The sequence below is a fragment of the Phytophthora parasitica genome (genome assembly GCF_000247585.1).
Source record: "Phytophthora parasitica INRA-310 unplaced genomic scaffold supercont2.2, whole genome shotgun sequence".
NCBI lineage: Eukaryota > Oomycota > Peronosporomycetes > Peronosporales > Peronosporaceae > Phytophthora > Phytophthora nicotianae.
This window is the reverse complement of record NW_008648988.1, coordinates 1,236,601-1,257,687: the sequence shown is the minus strand read 5'-3', so window position 1 is coordinate 1,257,687 and position 21,087 is coordinate 1,236,601. Positions and strand designations below refer to the sequence as shown.

General features: G+C 50.0%; 1 protein-coding gene across 6 annotated transcripts; it reads left to right on the top strand.

The window, feature by feature from the left end:
- Nucleotides 1-4,818: 4,818 nt before the first annotated feature.
- PPTG_02450 (hypothetical protein) lies at nucleotides 4,819-20,917 on the top strand. 6 transcript variants are annotated; one of them, XM_008893534.1, is made up of 14 exons: nucleotides 4,819-4,962; nucleotides 5,046-5,177; nucleotides 5,259-5,320; nucleotides 5,400-5,475; nucleotides 5,566-5,630; nucleotides 5,717-5,857; nucleotides 5,935-6,250; nucleotides 6,319-6,581; nucleotides 6,654-10,298; nucleotides 10,393-10,555; nucleotides 10,633-13,808; nucleotides 13,893-16,043; nucleotides 16,111-16,254; nucleotides 16,328-20,917. In XM_008893534.1, the coding sequence occupies exons 1-14, from the start codon at nucleotides 4,872-4,874 to the stop codon at nucleotides 20,687-20,689; spliced, it is 14,787 nt and encodes a 4,928-aa protein (XP_008891782.1). In that variant the 5' UTR covers nucleotides 4,819-4,871; the 3' UTR covers nucleotides 20,690-20,917. The 6 variants fall into 6 exon arrangements, with proteins under 6 accessions (XP_008891782.1, XP_008891781.1, XP_008891778.1 ...); XM_008893533.1 differs by having other exon boundaries at nucleotides 16,108-16,254; XM_008893530.1 differs by having other exon boundaries at nucleotides 5,400-5,630; nucleotides 16,108-16,254.
- Nucleotides 20,918-21,087: the final 170 nt, after the last annotated feature.

The window sequence follows — 21,087 nt, the reverse complement described above, 5'->3', positions numbered from 1 at the left end:
CCTTAAACTCTCAACGCGCTCGCCAAACGGCAATCAACACCTTCGATCGCTTCATTGCGGCCGAAGGTGTCTCCATGGACTTCCTTGCGGCATCTCTGGTCGCGGATGCAAGTGGTGCCGTCTTCCTAAAGCTACTGGACCGTTTCGGCGTACACCTAGCATTTTTGGAGGGTTGGGGAGGCAAACCACTTGCAAGGAACTCAGTCATGAGCTACTACCGCCATGAAGAACTGGCTTCTTGACACGTACCCGAAGCACAGAGCTACAATAGAGAAGAAGCTACTCAAGATGGGCCAAACCCTTGAACAGCACTGCCTCAAGTGTGTTGATGGGGGGGGGGATGATCAAGAAAGCACCGGCTTGCACGAAGGAGGACCTACGAATTCTCATGGATGGGCTTTACTATGATGCGTCCAGTTCCAAAGACTATCAAGACGCAGCTCTACTCGCACTAACATGGTATGCGTTTGGCCGTGCGTCGTATCTAGGCTTCGTGCTCAAGGGAAGTTTGTCTGTTAGTGGTGTTGTAAGATTAATTCGTGTGAAGACAGCAGAAGAGCAGGGAATTTCGCTCTTTCCGGACAGAGACAGCATCATTACGTGTCCACTGTATGCTATTGCTATGGCGTTGGTGATGCAAGACGCCCCTTGTGTGCAGTTGCTTGAGCACCCTCATCTCGCAGCTACCCACGGTGAAAACTTGAACGCCCCTACCGACATTCCGCTGGCGGAAGCTCTGGATGTCTGTGTTGAGCTCGACAGCTCAATTGAGCCCCATCAAAAGAAGCGGAAGTTACCTGACGAAAACATGAAGATCCACGCGTACGTGAACCGCGTTGTCAAGTCTGCTTCTGTTGGAACTACTGATGCTTGCTAGCTCAGTGGATTGAATAAAGAAGTCTTACTCCCTGTGATGCAAATCGTGAAGTGGCATATATATTCGAGATTACCTGGGAGAACATTTATCTGGTGTCATCCCTGGTTGGCATGTCGTCACAACCTACCATGGGTTGAAGCTGGTTGCTCCAACACTTCCCCGCCAGCGCTCGACACTGGTAGTTCGACGACTCCAAACTTGTGCCGAAGTTCGTGAAATCTGGTTGTAGGTAATGGCTTGGTTAATCCGTCTGCTAACATCTCGTTTGTCGGGCAGTACCGAAGTTCCAGTTTTTTGGACTCGATCGCTTCTCGAATGGCTAAGAATTTGCAATCGACAGTCTTTTGTGCTTCCGAGTTTTTCCCGTTGGTGAGTCGTTTAATTGTCGACTTGTTGTCAATCATCGCTAAGATCTTCGTCAACGTTGTAGTTTTCTCGATCTTTAACACGATCATCTGCGTCCATCTCGCTTCTTCAACTGCATCGTCCGCAGCAAAGTACTCGGTGATCGTCGAGGATTTGGAGACCACGCGTTGTCGCTTGGTGTGCAAATACACGGGGCATCCATAGACGTAGACGACTGCCCCAGACATCGACTTGCGGCCATCTTCATCGTTGGCCCAGTCAGCATCCGTATAGACCCTAATGCCAGTAGCCACTGGGTTCCTCTTGTAAATAATTCCAAGTTGTTTTGTTCCCTCGAGGTATCGAAAAATGTTTTTGACGGCGTCCCAGTGGGTCTTGGACGGGTTGGAGGCTTGAGCAGCAGCTTGGTTGACCGCAAATGAGATATCTGGCCTTGTTACACGAGCAAGGTACAGTAACGCCCCTACTGCTTGTCGATAGGGAACATCCTTGGCAGCTTCATTTTCTTCAGTACGCTTGTAGAGGATAGTGCCCTTGTCCATTGGAGTTTTTCTGGGGCGACATCCGAGCATACCAAATCGACAGAGCACTTCTTCGGTGTACTGACTTTGGTCCAGTGTCGTGACTCCTCGTTGAACGTCCATGTTGATGCGGATGCCTAGGAACCAGTTCACGTCGCCCAAGTTTTTGATGCCGTACTTGTTGAAGTGCGTTCATTAGGATCTTCAGTGTTGCTTCATCTTGGTAACCTATGAGGACATCATCAACATAGATCAAGACGATTAGTTCCTTGGAAGGGTGTGTGTAAACACATGGGTCCTCTAGAGTTGCTACCAGCCCGCACTGCAGGAGAAAGCCATTAAGTTCTGCGTTCCATTCTCTTCCGGCCTGTTTGAGACCGAAGAGTGCCTTTTTGAGCCTCCATACGCTGGTGGGGCTACCCTCCTCGAATCCCTTCGATTGACGGACATATATCGTCTCTTTCAACCATGCCTTCACATACGCCGTGGGGATATCACCCTGGCGCACGCGCATGCCGTTCTGGGTCATGTGCGGATCGCGTTCAAGCGGGACACGGGAGCGTAAGTTTCGAAGTAGTCCTTTAGGAACTCTTGTGTAAATCCTTGTGCGCAAATCCGTGCTTTCAGGCGTTCAAGTTTTCCATCTCCTCCTACCTTGACGCGAAACGCGACCATACTGCCGATGATGTTGGCTTCTGGGGGCGGTTCCACCACTTCGAAGGTTTCCTTGTCGCGTAGCGCTTGTATCTCTTCTTGAGTAGCTCGTTCCCACTTGGGCCAGTCCTTTGAACGCTTAGCTTCTCGAAGGTTGATGGGTGCCTGGATGATTTCGTCCAAAGTTGCCCCCGCAGCTGTGAGTGCCCTGCCAGCGATACGAGCCGACCGACGAGGCTCCAATCATGTGTGAGGTTGTCGCTGGACTGGTGTTCGCTTTCGCTGGACCTCCATCAATCCTCCTGGCCTTCTCTTGGTTTCTTCAATGTAGTCACCATTGTTGTTGTTTTGGTCATTTGTTTCGTACGAGTCGTCGTCAGCTTCCCCGCCTTCCCCGCCTTCCACGATTGTGAAAGGGTCTCCGTCCCCGTTGGCACGATCTTTTTCAGATTGGGTTTGTGGTGGTTCGAGGAAAACAACGCTTCTGCTGTGTACGACTCGATGACCTCGTCCGGTGACATAGACAAAGTAGCCTTTTCGCTGTGGATCGCTGCCCAGGAAACCCCCCGTGCGTCCTTTTGGTCGAAACTGGAACTTTGTGGATCGTTGCTCCGGTGGAACCAATACAACACATCTTTGACCGAACGGTTTCACGAATTTAAGGTCGGGTTTTCTGCCCCAGAACTTCTCAAATGGCGTCTTGTACTTGTCTCCCTTGGTGAGTACTCGATTTCGTGTGTGAACAGCGCTGCGGGCAGCGTACTCCCAGAAGTAGTGTGGCAGATCGGTTTGTAGCATGAGGGCTCGTGCACATTCGGTTAGAGTCCGATGCGTACGTTCAGTCACTCCATTTTGATGATGCACCTCAGGCTCTGACATTTCCGTGGATATCCCTTGCTCGTCGCAAACCTTTTGGAACTCCCCATCAAGGAATTCTCCACCATTGTCCGAACGGCACACCTTGATTGTCTTCCGGCGGTCGAATCTGCGGTTCACAATGTGCATGTAAGTCTGGAAGTTCTTGGCTGCGTCACTCTTGTGCTTGAGGAAATATACTGACGTGTGCCCCATCCATTTCAGTGCGAGGTAATACCGGTTTCCATTGTAGCTGCGCTGAAAGGGGTCGGCCAGATCTCCGTGACAAACTTCGTCCTGAGCGTCAGGGGAACGCGTGGCTGCTCGTGGCGCTGGTGCCTTAGTGATCTTGCTTCTGACACAAATCTCGCACGTGCTCCGTGGAGTAGTCGATCCAATGATCTTCATTCCTTTAACGGCTCCGGATCTTGCCAGCTCACCAACTGCTCGATACTTGAGGTGGTTAAGTCTTTGGTGCCAACCTTCGATCGAATTTGGACGTAATGCTGTCAGGGCTAGCTTAGGTGGAATCTTCAGAGTGTATACGCCGCGCGTCATGTCTCCTCATAGGACAGGGTTGCCGTACACTAGACGCTCCTTGTCGGTGAATTCCACTTTCTTTCCGCTGTCTATCAGCTGCTTCACCGAGATTAATGTGTGACTGAAACCGGGTGCGTAGACGACGTTGTCCAATACGACGTTGTTGACTCTGTCGAGTTTCATTTTTCCTCGTTGCCTGCCTGTTATCAAGTTGCCATTGGCCAGTTCGACTGCGTACGTCTTGCACGCTTGAATGTCAAAAAGTTTGGATGGGTCGCCTGTGATGTGGTAAGTTGATCCTGAATCGATTATCGGGGCACTACCGGCAATTCCCGGGTCATGAACATGACGTGGGATCTCCAGCAGTTCCCGCGATCTCTAGGCTTTCTCACTGGTGTCAGAGGATCCTCCCTTGTCTTCATCCTCGGAGCTTGACAATCGATCCGTAGCTTAGTTGCTTGTGGCAGTTGTGATGCTGCTCGGGCCGCTCCGTGTTGCCGGCGGATGTAGGTGTTATCGTAGCCCGTCGTGTGACCGTACTCCCCGCACTCTCCGCAGCGAGCCTTGGAGTAGTCTTTGCGCACGCTCTTCCCCGGCTTTGCTGTATGACTGTGCTTTCCCACTTTGGATGGACGGTTTCCTGGTGAGTGTGACTCAGTATTCCTGCGTTTGCTAGGCATGAACGTTTGTGTGTTCCGTGGAGGCAGAACACCTTGGTGTTTCGCCAGCGTGCAAAGGCGGCGAATGGCGTGGTCCATTTCATGTAGCGGTTTAGAAGTATCTTCTCTGATGATCATCCGCAGGGCGTCCGTGTCACCCGTTTAGTATTGATGATTTGCTTTTGTTTGTCACTGAAAGGAATGGCTTTTTGAATAAAAAGTACTTTGTATAGAAAAAAGTGCGCATTGGTTTCGGACCACTTTTGATCTTTTTTTATTATGGTGGGCCACAAGCTATGAGCAAGAACTTTTTTCAGGAAAAATGCTTTATGACGTTTTCTCGTCAAAAAGCACCTTTTCTTTGTTTTTCACTGCAAGCTCAAGTTCTTCCGAGTCGGCATGGTGGACGCGGACGTGTACTTTGGTGATGACTTCGGCCAGAAGATCGACCTCACGGTGCGCATCCGCGAGATCCTGCGCAACTATCCCGGTACGCAGTCGCTGGGCAACGGGGGAGCGCATTTCTAACCCTGATATTTCTCCTGATGGGTTGACGTCTATTGCTTCTTGCAGAGGGCACGTCCATCTTCAAGGAAATGGTGCAGAATGCCGACGATGCTGGCGCCACGGAGGTGAACCTGTGTCTGGATTATCGCCAGCACGCGGCGACGGGCCTCGCATACGAAAAGCTGGCATCCTTCCAAGGTCAGTGAAGACTACGTTTGTCTTCCAGTCTAATTAGTACTAACTATCGCTGTGATGCTTTTGGCTGTCACTGCGCTCCAGGTCCGTCGTTGCTGGTTCATAACAACGCCACGTTCAGTGATGCCGACTTTCAGTCGATTCAGGTAGAGCAGGGTAGATTCATTGCTGGGGTAAAGGGCTGTAGAACACTGATTGGTGCTTGTCACTAAATGGGATGTGTAGCGCATCGGAGACTCGCTAAAGAAGGACAACTCGAAAGGGTGGAAGACTGGACGCTTTGGCGTCGGCTTTAACTCTGGTACAATAATTTGTATTCCGTGGATATGCTTTTTACAACAGAAGGGTCAACATTTAAACGTTTTGGTGTTTCTCGTTTGCTTCGACGCAGTGTATCATGTCACTGATCTTCCTGCGTTCGTTAGCGGTTCGCAGTTGGTCTTCTTTGACCCACAGGTTTGTAAAATACATTGCTTAAGACTTGTTAGAGAGCTACAGGGGCTGACAAGCAGTTATGCATCGCGTTTTGGTTGTCACGATAGGCTTGCCACTTACCCAACGTCAACCCGAGTAACCCAGGGAAGATGATCGACTATATCGCACATCCCAACCTGGTGAGCAACTTTCCGGATCAAATCTCTCCGTTCCGATGCTTTGGATGCAACTTTTCGGAACCCTTTTCGGTAAGTTACGATGCCTCACTTCCTCGCCCACTTCATTTCATGGTAATTAACGTTTCTTACTTACTTACTCGCTCAAGGGAACTATTTTTCGCCTTGCACTTCGGACAGAAGAGCAAGCGCAGCGAAGCAAGCTCTCGAATCGTGCTCAAACGCCTGCAAAAATGGCAGAAATGCTGAAGGAATTTGCTGACAGCTTGCCGACCGTGTTGCTTTTCTTACGCAATGTATGCAAGATATCGATATGGGAATGGAGAGCTGGAGAAGATACCCCAACTGTTCTGCACGAAGCGTCGATCAGCAATATGACGTCGGAGATCAAAGCAATGCGCTCGCTGAAGCATACAAGTCTGAGCTCGAATCATCAACCCGCCACTCAGCGATTCTCAACTGATGGTATGCAGTACTTGCTGATACATTTGGTCTGTCCGCTGGACTTCTCTAATTATTCGTTGCATGTACAGGAATCGTTTGCGACTATCCGTTGAATATCGAAGCTCGGCATTGCACCGCAGGTTTGACGAAGAAATTTGAGTACTTGATCATGAATCAGCTTGGTGGTGGAGAATGCTCCAAGATAGCATGCGATCCAGCGAATGCGAGTCAGCGTCTAGTCCCGTGGGGCGGTGTAGCTGTGTCAACGACTGCTGATTCCGCAAATACTGCTACGTCTGGCTTGGCTTTTTGTTTCTTGCCGCTGCCGACCCATACGTATTTACCTGTGCATGTAAGCATTCACTGCCTGGAAACGTGTAAACCTGCTAACCAATGTTGATTTTGTTTCTACTATGCTCATCAGGTGAACGGATACTTCGAACTCTCGTCTAACCGTCGTGACATTTGGTTTGGTGAGGGTCTAAGTGGGGACGGTTTGCTTCGTGCACAGTGGAATATTGCCTTGCTCCGCGATGTGATTGCGCCATGTTATGTTCGAGCTATATTACACCTGGCTAACAATCAAGTTATGGAGCCAAGGCAACACGTCCAGCTACTACCACAAGCTCTCCCGCCAGCGCCCTGGGACTCTCTCACGTACGCGTTTTTCTCGTTGGTTCGCAATAAACCGTGTTTGTACAGTGAAGTTGGAGGTGGACGCTGGGTGTCTCCTTCGGAGAGTATGGTGATTCGCAGCAGCTACTTGAATTCGAAGCATCTGGAGCAACTGTTAATTGATGACGGTTTTCCTGTTGTCCGGAACTTGGCCGAAGATCTTGAGCGTGTACTGGTAAAAACGGGAACGGTTCCGTCGTACGTTGAACCGCAAACTGTACGAGAGGCATACAAAAGCAAGCATTCAAGTCATGCGGATGATCAAGGCGCTATCAAGTGCTTGTTAAGCTTTATGCTGAGTGACTTGGAGCCCAGCCGCTTAAATACGCTTGTCGGTGTCAACTTTCTCCCGGTGGCAGATGGAACACTTCGAGTGTTTGAAAATCGCTCTAAAGTTGTTCCTAATGAGCTTGAGTACCTGTGTTCCATGGGATTTACGCGACAGCATGCAGTGTTCGCGCTAGCGGTGGCAGGGGACAATGGAGTGGAAGTGGCGCTCAATTGGTTGCTGCAGAATCCGAATCCATCGATTGTAAGTGGAGAAGGAGCCAATATCACATTATACATCCCAAACCGCGAGGAATTGGAATTACTGGAGAAAGCACGTGGTCATTTAATGCATATCGACGCTATTGGTGCAGATGAACTAAAGCTGCTGTCCACGGTTCAGGCGCAAAAGCAGCTTAACGTGCAAAAACTGGATTTTCAAGGCTTTGAAGATATGCTGGCAGTGGTATTGCCTGCTGCGTGGTTTGGAAAGCTGGTGGTTCCGTGGAGCGGAACAGGTGAACGTGATGAACCAAATGAGGAATGGTTTCGGCATCTCTGGAATTACATTGGCAAGAGCAAGCACCTATCCTCATTTAATGATAAGTGGCCAATTGTGCCAACATCTTCACACAAACTGGCGCAGTTGAGTGCTTCAGCAGGTGTGCTGAGTGCCGAGCTTATTCCTGAAGGTTGCCTGGAGTGCTTGGAAAAGATACAAGTACGGCTTCTTCTTCCAAACCTGTTTGCATCTTTCCAGCCGAACCCGGAGGTATGGCAGTATATTCAGCAGCCAACACCTGCCGGTGTGCTGTCGTGCATTGGAGTGGCCTTAGGCGCAGGAGGCTTGACGTTACCAGCTCAGGCGAAGGCATTATTCGAACGCACCGAGAAGTCTGACAGGGAGCACTTGCTTAAGTTTTTAATGTCTGGAGATATCGAAGATATTGGCGCGAGCCACAAGCAAATCTGCTGCAAGTTGCCGATATTTCCAGGGTTTCGGACGATTCCCCGTATTGAAGAGCGAGGTACTCAGTGGATGAACAGTGAAGAAGAGATTGATAGCTTGGGCAGTGGATTTTCTCCTGTGTTCGTGTCACTGGCGGAGATCGAGGAGCACCATCACGAATCTTTGCTATGCGTGGGCATTGCTCCGAAATTTCTCGATGACAACTTCGTTTTTGTGAAAGAAGGCGACGCAGTACTGGCGGAATTTCTGGCACACCTTGGTGCTCGACGGATCTCTAAAGTCGAGCTTTTTGCAAAGCACCTGATTCCGCGTTTCAATCGCATCAAGCCCGATGCTCGCGTAAAATTTGTGTACCAGCTGCTGCTAGAACTATCTTCCTTGCTAGCGCAAGATCACGACGGTATTCTGTCAAGTATTCTCGAGACTGCAGCGATTTTCCCGACAATGACAGGAGACCTGAAATGCATTGACGACTTGTATGACCCAGAAATCGACGAGTTCATGGACATCATGGATGACTCGTTCTTCCCAGCGCTTGATCTTCAAGATCCCCAGCCTCTTTCTGCGCTGCGATCTATTGGACTACAGCGTACGTTATCCCGACGATCCATTTTGTCTCTAGCGGTGTCTTTGGAGAACGACCAAATGAAGATCACAGCCGCCAGCGCTGAGCTGAAAGACGACGCTGAACTGGAGGCTACGTGTGAGAAGTTGCGCACCCGTTCCGTCAAATTCTTTCAGTACGTCGACATACACATGGAACAGCTAGTAACTCCTACATCACTCCAGCGGAAACCGCAGAATCATGCAAAGAGAAGCAAAAAGAGCAAGGGAATGCGCTTTTTACGAAATTTCATAGGTGACGATCGTTTACGCGGACTTGACTCGCTCCATGACGACAACGTACCAACTGCAGAAGAATTGGAGGGGCAGGCGATGGAGAGAGCTGAGATTGAAGACTTTAAAGCGAAGTTAGCGATTATCGTGTGGATCCCAGTGTATGAGGAAAAACCACACCCCGCAGCACCGTGGTACAAACAAGGGGAGCGAATTATCGTCGCATCGTCGCAGCAATCCCGGCCGACAAAACAATTGTGGCTTTGTTCATCTCAATTTCACATCATTAAGTGCTCGGTGCATTCAGAAGTCTTACGAGACGTGCTGGGGTGGGATAAACTTGTACCAGTTGAGACGATCGCTGCTCAGCTAAAGAAGATCTCGCTACTATTCGACGCCCAGCGAGTGCAGGGTTGTGGCGAGCTGAAATCTGGTGCTGACAATGACACGCACGTGATTTGGTCTGCGGTGTACAACATATACCAGGTACTATCGGTGTTTTTTGAGACTGAGCTGGGGGGGCGCCGGAGCCAGGTGCTAGCAGTTTTGTCTGGAAACGGCAAGTACGTATGGGTTGGTGACCGCTTTGTGTCGGCAAACCACGTGGCCAACGTTGCTGTTGTGAACGCTGAACCGTATTTGTACACGGTTCCAAATGAGCTGCTTCATTTCCGACCCTTTTTACGAGCGATTGGTGTCCGAGAAAGGTTTGCACTGGCAGATTACGTTCACGTTCTTGGATCTATGTACAAGGACTGCTCAGCTGGGGTAACGTCAGAAGTAGGGAACACTAAGGCTGCCCCCCTCTCGGGTGATAGACTGACGACAGCGATCGGATTGATTCAATTGATTAGCGACACGCTCCAGCATCACTCTGATTATGAGTTGTTCGCTCCTGATCGAGATGGAGTTCTGGAATTCGCAGCAAGTTTGACGTATGATGATGCTCCCTGGCTGGATGAACATGATTACGAGACCTCTTCAGGGTCCATTCGATTTATTCACCCCAAAATCTCCAATGAAGTCGCTGCAAAAATTGGATCTCGGTCCTTACGCAACCAGTTGTTGAATGAGAGCGGCCACGAAGCCATGTCTTTCGGGGATGTCGAGGCTTTTGGTCAGACAGAAGCGCTGACAAAGCGAATTGCGCACATCCTGGAGCAGTACCCCGATGGACCAAATATCATCAGTGAGCTCATTCAAAACGCAGATGATGCCGGAGCTACTCGCGTCGCTGTGTTGTACAACAACTGCACGTACGGGACTTCTTCGTTGTTAAGCCCAGCTATGGCGAAGTGGCAGGGACCAGCACTCTATTGCGTACGTTTTTCCTTTTCTGTATCTGCAACATTTTCAATCGTTTGACCATGCCGTGTGTGTGTGTGTGTGTGTGTGTGTGTGTGTGTGTTTGCAGTATAACGATGCAGAGTTCAGCGATGGAGATTTTATTAACCTTGCACGCATAGGTCAGGCCAGCAAGCTGCAACGGGCCGCTACGACAGGACGGTTTGGACTTGGATTTAACTCGGTGTACCATTTTACAGACCTGCCTTCGATTGTTTCAGCCAAGTCTATTGGTGCGTCACTTACTGTTGCTTTAATAAGGGGGTCTGTGGTGATTTACTAATGATTTTAATGTATTCGTTTCATGCAGTGATGTTTGACCCTCATGCTACCCACCTGCCCGGCATATCAGCTGTGAACCCTGGAATCAAGATTCGTTTCGCAAACGCCAACATCGTGAAGCAATTCCCGGACCAATTTGCGCCATTCAAGGGTGTGTTTGGATGCGACCTAGAGCACCATTACAAGGGTACGTTATTCCGCTTTCCGCTCCGTGATAGTACACTCGCAGAAAGCAGCGAAATCAAACGTCGAGGCTACTCGCACCGCGAAATTGTGGAGTTGTTCAAAAGTTTCCAGGCGTCGATTATTGACACATTGTTGTTCCTGCGCAACGTCCGCAAGGTGGAAGTTTACTTCCAACCAGAGATCGACCAATCACCTGTACTTTTGTATGATGCAGAAGTGCCCGAAGAAGATCGCGGCGAATCATGGCGAGAAATCGATCGATTTATGAGGAATACTGAAAGCACCTCTGGTACGACGGAGTTGTCCGCTAAGAGAGAGTTCTATGCCCGCTTGCGCTCCACGCCGACACAAGAGCTTCCCTCTGTGAGTCAGGTGCTCCACATTCGACGACGACAACAAAAGGAACTTCAAGACTCGTTCCACCGCTTTGGTACAGTGACATCCCACCAAGAATCAGAGGTGGAAATGGATCATCGGATGGAGGAGACTACTGAGAAATACTTGGTATGCAACCAAATTGGTGGGGGGAAGGCACGCGACATGGCTTGTGCTGCTGAAAACGAGTCTTTAAAGCTCATTCCGTGGGTGGGCATTGCCAGTCGAATTGACGAAGAGCCGATGGAAGGTCGTGCATTCTGCTTTTTACCCCTTCCTGTTCGCGTTGGGTTACCTGTCCACGTTAATGGCTACTTTGAATTGTCCTCGAATCGACGTGACATTTGGACTGGAGATGATATGAGTGGTGATGGAAAATTGCGGTCAGAATGGAACGCAAATCTGTTGGTGGATGCAGTCGCACCCGCGTACTTAGCCTTCCTACTGGAAGCGAAAGCTATGAGTCAAGGGGATTTCTCTCAGTATTTGCCGTTTTTTCCGACGAATCTCCCTGCCAGTCCCTGGGACAGCGTTGTGCTCGAACTTTTTCGCATTATGAAGAACCAACCGATGTTCTTCGCGTCACCAAGCCAAGTGATGAGTAATACACTCGTGGAAGCCCCCAGGAGATCTGTCGCTCCAAGTTCTTGTGTCTTGGTAGATGACAGTCTGACCGACTGGGAAACACTTGAAGCTGCACTGGGTACCGTGTCACTAGCGACCGTGCATTTACCCGTGGCTCTGCGCAACTTGTTGATCCAGCTGAATGCTGTTCATGGAGCAATGACACCTGGCTTTTTCCGGCAACTGACGCGAACGGGAGATTTTTTATCTGTCTTGAATCAGGACGGTCTCAAACGGGTTGTTCAGTTCTGCATGTCGGATTGCCTGGGCCCTTCAAACCTCCTTGCGGCTCAAGCTCTTAACCAATTACCACTGCTGCCCCTAAAAAACGGGAAATTTGAAAGACTTTGCTTCACGGACACGAACGATGACACGGATTCAAGTAGGAAGCAGCAGCTGACCTTCTTCTTTGGAAATGCGATAGAAGAAGAGCTCCTGGCAGACTTTCAGCATCGTGTGGTGCGTGGAGAGTTTAAGGAGTTGTTTGATCAATTGCCTGCTGTGTACGAGAACTCAAATCTTGGTGTGGTGAGCCTCGAAACCATACTGGAGAGTTTCTTGCCCCACGTATTGGGTCGTTGCTGGAGCAAAATTCAGAAGGATATGTTTGCTCTGACATCGACATCAGCAATGGATGAAACGCAAGCCAAAAAGGACTGGATCCGCTTACTGTGGACGTATGCGGAGACTCAGTTACAGACACTTGAACAACTACCCCAAAGTTTCATGAAGTGGCCGTTGATTCCCATCGTTTGCGACGAAGGAAACCGATGGGTTTGCTTATCTGCAAGCATCAGTCTCGTTTTTCCTCCTTCGGAATCATCTCCGCTGTCGCCGGAACTACTCTCTCAACTTCAGCATGTATTGGCGAAAGTTGGCGTTCATATTGTGGATATGTCGTACGTGAACGGTGAGAGGAGCAAGCAGTGGTTGTTGGCACGCAAATATACCCATAAGTTGACTTCGAATGGACTTCTAGCAGCTTTAAGCCGTCACCAGTTCCAACACAACAGACAAAGTTTCGACGACATTTTCGCTGCAACAACGGCGACTGAGCGGCAGGTGCTGTGTGACTTCTTCGCTCAGAACACATTTGACACCGTGTCAAACGACTTGCAGCCAATTCTATTCGAACTCCCCATATTTCCTGTGTACAGGAACTCTGTTTTCACCGCAGCAAGTGCTCAAGACAACAACAGTGCGCAGTTCCTGAGCTTGAGGCGAGGGGGGTACTTACCTGATACAAATGCGGATAGCAGAATTCTTGATGACTCCTTTTTCCATGCTGAGAAGGAGTCGTTGAGGAGGTTTCTTCGCGACTGCGGGATCGATGAATGGACCGACACGAGGATCTTGCTGGACTATGTTTTCCCTCGGTTGGATGAACTGGAAAAACGAGATGGAGATTTGGTCGATTCCGTAATTGTTGGTGCACTGGAGACACTTTCGTATCACCAGCGAAACGACTCGCGATTTCGCGATGTTATTGCAACGCAAGCTGTCATTCCATCCAGGAAGCGAGTTTTTCGTGAAGTCCGTCAGCTTCACGATCCAAGTGTGAGCGAGCTGAGTGACCTAGTTGGAGAGAACAGTCTTCCAGCTCAAGCATTCTCAACTCCATTGATGGTTCAGATTCTGCGGTCGCTAGGCCTTCGTACTGGTTTATCCTGCCATGCCGTGCTGGAAAGTGCACGTTCCATTGAGGCGATGTATGGAGAAAGCAGTGACGATTCTGCCAACCAGGCGTGCGTCAAGGCTCACAGCTTGCTATCGATTGTCAACAAACATTTTGATGCGATGATGTCGGAGACAACTTCAAATGATTCCATCGCTGAGCAGGAAGAAAACAGCGAAAGACGAGCAATACTGGACATTGTGGCGGAATTGAAAGACGTTAAATGGTTACCTGTTCGACTAGAATCACCCGACCCCGCGATGCCATGGAAAAGGTCAACCGGCAGTGTCGATCATCGACCCACTCTGTCAAATGCATCGAAGATACGCCCACTAAAAGATGCGGTACGTACTGTTGTGTTATTTGATCTGATTGGGAGAGGTCGACTAATCTGTGTGTATTTTGCTTCTCATTCATGTGTCTCTTAGTGGCTTTGTTCGTCTTCAATGGATATTCTGGATGGCGAGCTTACGTCAGAAGAACTCATCGGTGCGTTCGGGTGGAATGAACAAGTCGATTCTTTCGTGATTGCAAAGCAGCTTGAAGCCATCGCGTTCCAATGGGAAGAATACTGCCGCAAGAAGGATGCTGAAGCGTCTTCCACTTTGCCCAGCTGGCGCTTTCCATTATCAGAAGTCCACCTGATGTATGAGGAGCTGGAAAGCTGTAGACTCGCAGACGAAGAAGCTTGGAAAACGTCGCCCGTGTATCGCAAATTGGCGAATGCTTTTTGGATCTGGACTGGCAGGGGGTTTGCATATCCTTGCCAAATTGCTGTGGAGGCTGACTCTGCCTTGGAGCCTCTGTTGTACTCCTGTCCGAGCGAGCATATTATCCCGCGGTCGCTCCTTGCTTCCTTTGGGCTGAAGAACTATTTCGATACAGTCGATTACTTAGAGGCGATCATGAGACTACCACGAAACATAGTTTTGCATGATAAGCAAGTCGCGGCATGTCTGAAAATCTACGAAACTGTCGCGGACGACACGTCGTCATTGGAGTCAGCACTGGGCTCGTTCGTATCACAGGAAATGGTGTTGCTGGATCAGTCGAATCGTCTTGTTTCTGCCGCGCAATTGACCTTTGACGACATGGAATGGAACGACTCACGAGAAGTTCGACGGGGAGCAACGTTTGTATCAAATAAAGTCCCTAAAACTGTAGCGGGACTGTTGGGTGCTGCTTCGTTGCATTCCACACTGGCCCAGACATCAGTGACTAGTCGGCGTGTTGTGTGTCCGCCAGTTGATGCCTTAAAGAGCGTGTTGCCGCTTCGATCAGAATGGCTCCACACACTCCTTTGGGAAACGATCCTTGCCACAGAGCGATTTGGAGGCTCGCAAGTGGACTTTTTCCTGGATAGCCGACATCACTCGTCGCAGCGTGTGATCCAGCCGTCTCTGCAACCGCTTCAAGATGAAGCACTGTGCATTCACATCCACGGCCTGGTGCTGAGCGAGAACGATATTAACAACCTGTTCCAAGGAGAGTCATCACGCGCGGGGCTTCTTTGCGGCTTTACTGTGTCAGACTGCATGCAAATTCTCAGTGGTGAGGGGTTTTACGTGCTGGATCCGACTGGTTGCTATCTGTCCTCATCTGCTGGGACAACGACATCATCAGCGCCAGCCTCAGGTCGGATAACAAGTGTCGGTCGACGGTATGAAGTGCTAAGCCAAGATTTTGTACGATACCCAGACCAGCTATTACCGTTTACTACGCTGCCTTCGTGTCCAAGTAACGTGTCGCAAGGGACGCAGAGTACGTTAATTCGGTTCCCCTGGCGCAAGTCTGCATCAGCTGTGTCGGCCTATGTGCTGGATACAAAGGAAGTAGACAAACTGGTTGCATTCTTGAAATCGCAACTGTACCATACGCTGATATTTACGGAGTGCGTCCACCGTATTTCGCTGTGGAGTGTGGGGAAGGAATCCGAGTTTGCATCTCATTGCCATGGTGAGGTATACTTAGAAGCACCTGAACGTACGATTCGAAAACGCAACATAACACGGCAAAACCAGGAGTGGAAGAAGAGATTCTCACTCCAGAGCTTCTTCAAGACTCCACAGATTCCTGAAAACCAAATGGAGTTCGTGGTCAACCTTGAGTTAGAGAATCGGCAGCACCGCGATACTTGGTTGTTCGCAGACAACATTGGATGGGGGAGAAGCCGCGATTTGGCATGCACCCCAGTTCATGAAATGCTTCACTCGTTGCCGTACGTGAGTGTAGCGTGTCATATTTTTCGCGATGGTAAGCCAGCTCCTCGACTTCGGGGTCGTGTGTACAAGATCTTGGACACGCACCAAAAGGTGGGGCTACCCGTCCACATTAATGGTTGCTTCAAGAAGACCATTAAGGACAAGCAACTGGTGTTGGCTGCTCCGAACCAAGCGGGTCGAGAAGGCGATTCTGGTGGCGCAAGCGGCAGCGAGTTACAGGTCGCAGCTGGATGGAACCGCATTCTATTAGAAGATGGTGCCTCGGACGCGTATGCAAAGCTTCTTATGGTTGCAAAGCGGCGCTACGAAAGTTCTTTCCCCAGGGCGCTTTACAAAATCTGGCCGACATTACAACAGGTAAGGCTGAGGGTTTTAGAGTCGCTGCATCTTGCTATTGTACTAACGTGTTGATTTCTCTTAGCAGCGAGGTGATAAAGAACTCGGCGCTCTCGTACAGGCGCATACGTACCATTCCGTTGCTACACGAGAGTTGTTCTTATGCACTGACGGCGTCTTCCGTGCGCTGAGTAGCGGCTATCAACTTGATTTGGGCGGCATGAATATTCAGGTACACTAAGCTTAACCTGTCGAATTGACTCTGTATAGTGCTAATGAACTCCTATGATCACGTGCACGTGCAGGTGGCCTCCTTTGCTCAGCTGCATTTTCCAGCGTTCAACATACCGGCCAGAATTCTGCAAGATTGCTCTCGCCTCTTGCCGTCACGGATTTACTCGGTCACTCCAAGAGTTATGCGTCGCTTTTTGAGAAGTGTGAGCAGCTCGGAGGTCCTCTCCGACGTCTGCTTATCTCTGCTCGAGTATTGCCTGAGTGATTTGCCATTTCCGTTGCCAAGTGAAGCGGATCCTATATGGACCGAATTCCATGGCCTATCGCTGCTGCCACTAGAAGATGGAAGCATTGGTGTGCTTCGAGTGAATCAACGGCGAACGAGCTACATTCTCGCGTCGTTCAACCAAATCGAGTTGCTCCGGCCACTTGGGAATATGTTTGTGTCTCTTGCGGCGTTCCAAAGACTGCACAAGTATTTCTCGGAGACTCGGTTCACGTCCATTTTCGGGCTTACTTCTTTTTCCATCAAGACTCTGGCAGATAATATTGAGCGAGTATTACCCTCGTCCTGGAAGAACCGAGCAGTTGTTGACTGGGATCCAAGTTCGCCGGTTGAGATTGATCAGTTGTGGCTTTACCGCTTCTGGCAAGTAGTGCACTTCGAGCGTCGATCTTTGGGATATTTTGCGAACTGGCCTTTAATCCCGGTGAAGGGTTCACGACTGATTTCTTGCGCTAAAATGGATATGGCAGTATGCGTTTGGGACGGCTCAGCCGACGACGAGGTAGCTGCAAAAGTTGCAGAGGCATTTCTGGCTTCTACTACGGAGCAAGACAAGAAGATGGCTGGCATGGAAGCTGAACGCAAGCGGTTGATGGAGCTAAGCTCTGAAAAGCTCAAAAAGGAGGATGAACTAGCTGATGAAAGTTCGGATGACGAAGAAAGGGGAGAAGTGGATGACGATGAAGACGTTGCAAGTGACAATGACAGTGTATCCGCTTCGGATGAAGGCGATCTTACTGTCGAGGTGGAAGATATTTCATCATCAACGCAGGGCGAAGAACGTAACTCGAACACAGAAAGCGTTGTGGAAAGCGGAAATTCTTCCGGAGAAACACCTTTATCGCCCGGTTCTTTAGTAGTGGCACTAGAGGACATCAGCAATGATGAAGAAGACGATGAAAGTGGTGGCATTAGCGAAGGTTTCGCAGTCCCCGTGTATCCGGTCGAGGATGAATCACACGAGTTCTGCAGTCGCGAGACGCTTCATAACATTCTGTTGGAACTAAATGTGTCGATGATGGAGTTAGCGTATCTTGGAGGTCAGGAGCGCGATATCGTTCCACGATCCGCTGAAGTGGGTTTGGCCGTTCTGGACGGAGTTTTCGCCTCAGCTTGGGAAGAACTTGCGTGGGAGGATTTAACTGAACCATGTGCAGTGCTTATTGCCGAGTTTTTCGCGCACAACGGCGAGACCAACGGAGGCTACAACCGCGCCCAGCTGGAAAAGCTCAAACAACTACCAATATTCGTGAATATTTGCGACGTACCCTGTGCGATTCACGGTGGACAAGATTTCTTTTTAATCCCGACGGAACTGAACTTGACGGACATTCCGTTGCCTCCTGATGCCCAGCAGTGCTTTCTCAAGAGTAATCCACGCCTAAATGCGTTCTACAAGGAGCTTGGCGTGGATGAAATGAGTGACAGCAAGCTCCTGATCTATATTCTTCCAATGTTTAATGGACTGCTCGAGTCCCAGCGTGACCAGGTGATGCACATTCTTCTTCAGAAGTGGCAATCACTCCGCGGTAATGCCGAATTGACGACTCTACTCAAGACATCGGCTCTATTCCGCGACGATGAAAGTGAAGGCGCAAGCTATCACCCAGCAAGTGCGTACTGCGACCCTCGAAACAAGGTGCTCGCCACAATTTATGCCGATGTTCGCGGACAATTTCCAGCGCAACGCTATCGAACGCCAGAGTGGCTGGATCTGATGGGTGAGATTGGTCTACAAACCGAAGTTACCGTCGAGATATTTGTGGAGTGTGCGCTACGCATCGACGGACAGTTCTCGGGTAAACAAGCATTGGCGCCTGAAGACGAGCATCTCATTACGACATTGCACGAGTTTTTCGTTCAGAATTTTGACAAGTTTGACCGATCTCGGTCATTTTTCGATAGAATAACGCCGCTGTCGTTCGTCCCGGCGGTTGTGTATGAAAACGAATTGGAGTCTTCGAATGGAGCTGCAGTCGATCGTCAGAAGCGTGAAGGACAGTTTACGTCTCGCTCGGTAGTCCGCAAGTACGCTGATTGTGCTACTTCAGATGACCAGGCGCTAGTCTACTCTACTATGCCGATTCTGGCAAACGTAGCGCTACCACCACGCGTACTTTACAGTCGTCTGGGGATAAAATCTCCACCTCCTCAAGATCAAGTCGTAAAGCACCTGTTGACCATTACGAATGGCGATCGTGCCATGTCGTCCCGGTCACTAGATTGGCAGTTCTTTTTGCCTATGGTCGAGGTGTTCCAAGCAATTTTCAAGTTTCTGCAGGAGAACTGGGTTGAACTGGGACCAGAAACCCAGAAACGCCTCGCGAACGCGGCAGTCATCCCAGTTGGTTCGACTCTGGTGAAGGGCTCTCGTCTATTCATTCGTTTGGGCGAGAATCTGGCACCGCTGATGTTTGAAGTGCCTCGAGTATTTGGTGCGTACGACACGCTATTCGGATACATGGGCTCGAAAGAAGCCCCTGAAGTGAGCGATTACATCCAGCTGCTACGCGACCTGAAGGATGAATGCTGTGGTCACTCTCTCAACTTGAATGAACTGGTCGCAGCTGCTCGTGCCATCGATCTTCTCGTCGCTGCAATGGCCGAATCTAACTATCGCCTTTCGCGCGAGGAGAAGAACAGCATCTTTCTTCCGTCGGGTACAGCAGTTATGCAGTCGATGTTGGTGATGGCATTTAACGACTCTGCATCACTGTGTTCAAGTGTTGATCTTACGGAGCTCCATGTGGTTCACCCTCGTATTAGCACAAGGTGCTGTAAGATGCTGGAAGTACCAGGAATTACCAGTATTGTAACGGAAGAGTTAGATGGTGGCGAGAATCCGACTGAACTGCTGGCTAGTGACGATATCGCGCACTTTAACAGCGTGTTGGCCTCGCAGCAATTCGCTGACGGTTTGCGTAAAATCATCACGGCGCAACAGCAGAAGGCATCGTCGTACGATGCGTTTGGATTTATCCCCGACTTTGAAGACCTCAACCAACGGATCATGAATTTGGCGAAGTACGAAGTGAAATGCGTGGCGGAGCTGCACTCGCGCTTCATTGCCAAGCTGGGTTTCCCTGCTCGTAGAGTTGACGTGACCAAGACCGAGCGCCAGAGCAGTTTGTCGTTCTTGGACCAGACGAGAAGAATAATTTACATTACAAAGCGTACACTCGAGGCGCGATCTGAGAAGGGAATGCGTGTGAGTCATTTGGTCGCTCGATGCATCAACCAGCTCCTTGGGGGAGTGCTGCAGGACTGCTCCGTGCTAGAGTCCATCTTGACATGCGATGAGATGGAGATCCCTGACGTCCTTCAGCAGCTTGACATCTACGAAGACCCCGTATTGATCGTTGAAAAGCTTCGTGGAGTGCTGGGACAGCCTTTGTGCGACTCTGACTGTGCGAATGTGGAGCTGGCGCCATTGCGCTCTTGTCTGCCTGGAGAGCTCATCGCGGTAGAAGATGAAAACGGAACGTTGTGTTACGGCAAGATTTTAAGGGGAGAACCCAGTGACATACCGGGAGTAAGCCGATACGACGTGAAGGTGAGTAGTTCGTCTACACGATGGATGCTAGCCACGCAATTGCACTTCTTCCGCTCCGCTCGGGTGGGAACCAGTGGCAGCAGTGCTGGTGTACAGACTGGAAGAATGGTTGAGAACCATACAACCAACCACTTGGAGAACGTAGCGTTACCTGCATCGGTCGTAGCGATTGCTCCAGAAACACAAGGCAGCGAAATTGTGCCCGGATTTTCAAGCGTCAATGCACCCGCAGCGGTGGTGTCGACTGCGAACGTTTTGTCGGCTGTGAACGATTTGCTGTCACGCCTGAACGTGACGTTGGATACGAGCGTCGAGGACCTGATGGCTGAGAACCTTCGACTGCAGCGCCATCTGGAGGTGGCCGAAGCTGGTCGTCGTGCGGCGGCTGCGCAGATCGACTCAGTGATCCGTGAGAAGAAGGAAGTGCAAGACTCGCTTGTGTGTGCAGTGTGTCTGGAGAACCAGGTGAACCGCGTGTTGATTCCGTGTGGACACATCTACTGCGCGTCTTGCGTTCAGCAACTACCGCGACCTTCGTGCCCGATCTGCCGTCAGAACATCGTCTCCAGCTCTGCTTTCCACGTCCCATCCTAGAACGCCCTGACGGTTGAACTACTTCGTGTGTCTCTGCTAATCAACTGAGCTGGAGGAAGTTGACGATGACGCATTTCGAACAATATTAGTGACTTCCAGAAGGACCGTCAAATGAAAACTCTTTTTTCTTGCTTCGAGATGTATGATAATACAGGTGCGTTTGTAGAATTTTGCTCTCTCTTTTGCATACGTAAGTACTCGAGTGGTACATGCATACAAGGCTTCTACAGAAACTAAAACAGAAGGCCGCCTCCATGATCACCCAAATTTCCTTATTGCGTCTGAATGGACATGTGCTCTAGCCCAAGGATCACAGATTGATCGGAGCCGCGTATACTATACATCAAGCGATGACAGAACTAGCAACAAGAACCCTGCTTGATAAACCCCTCTTGCGA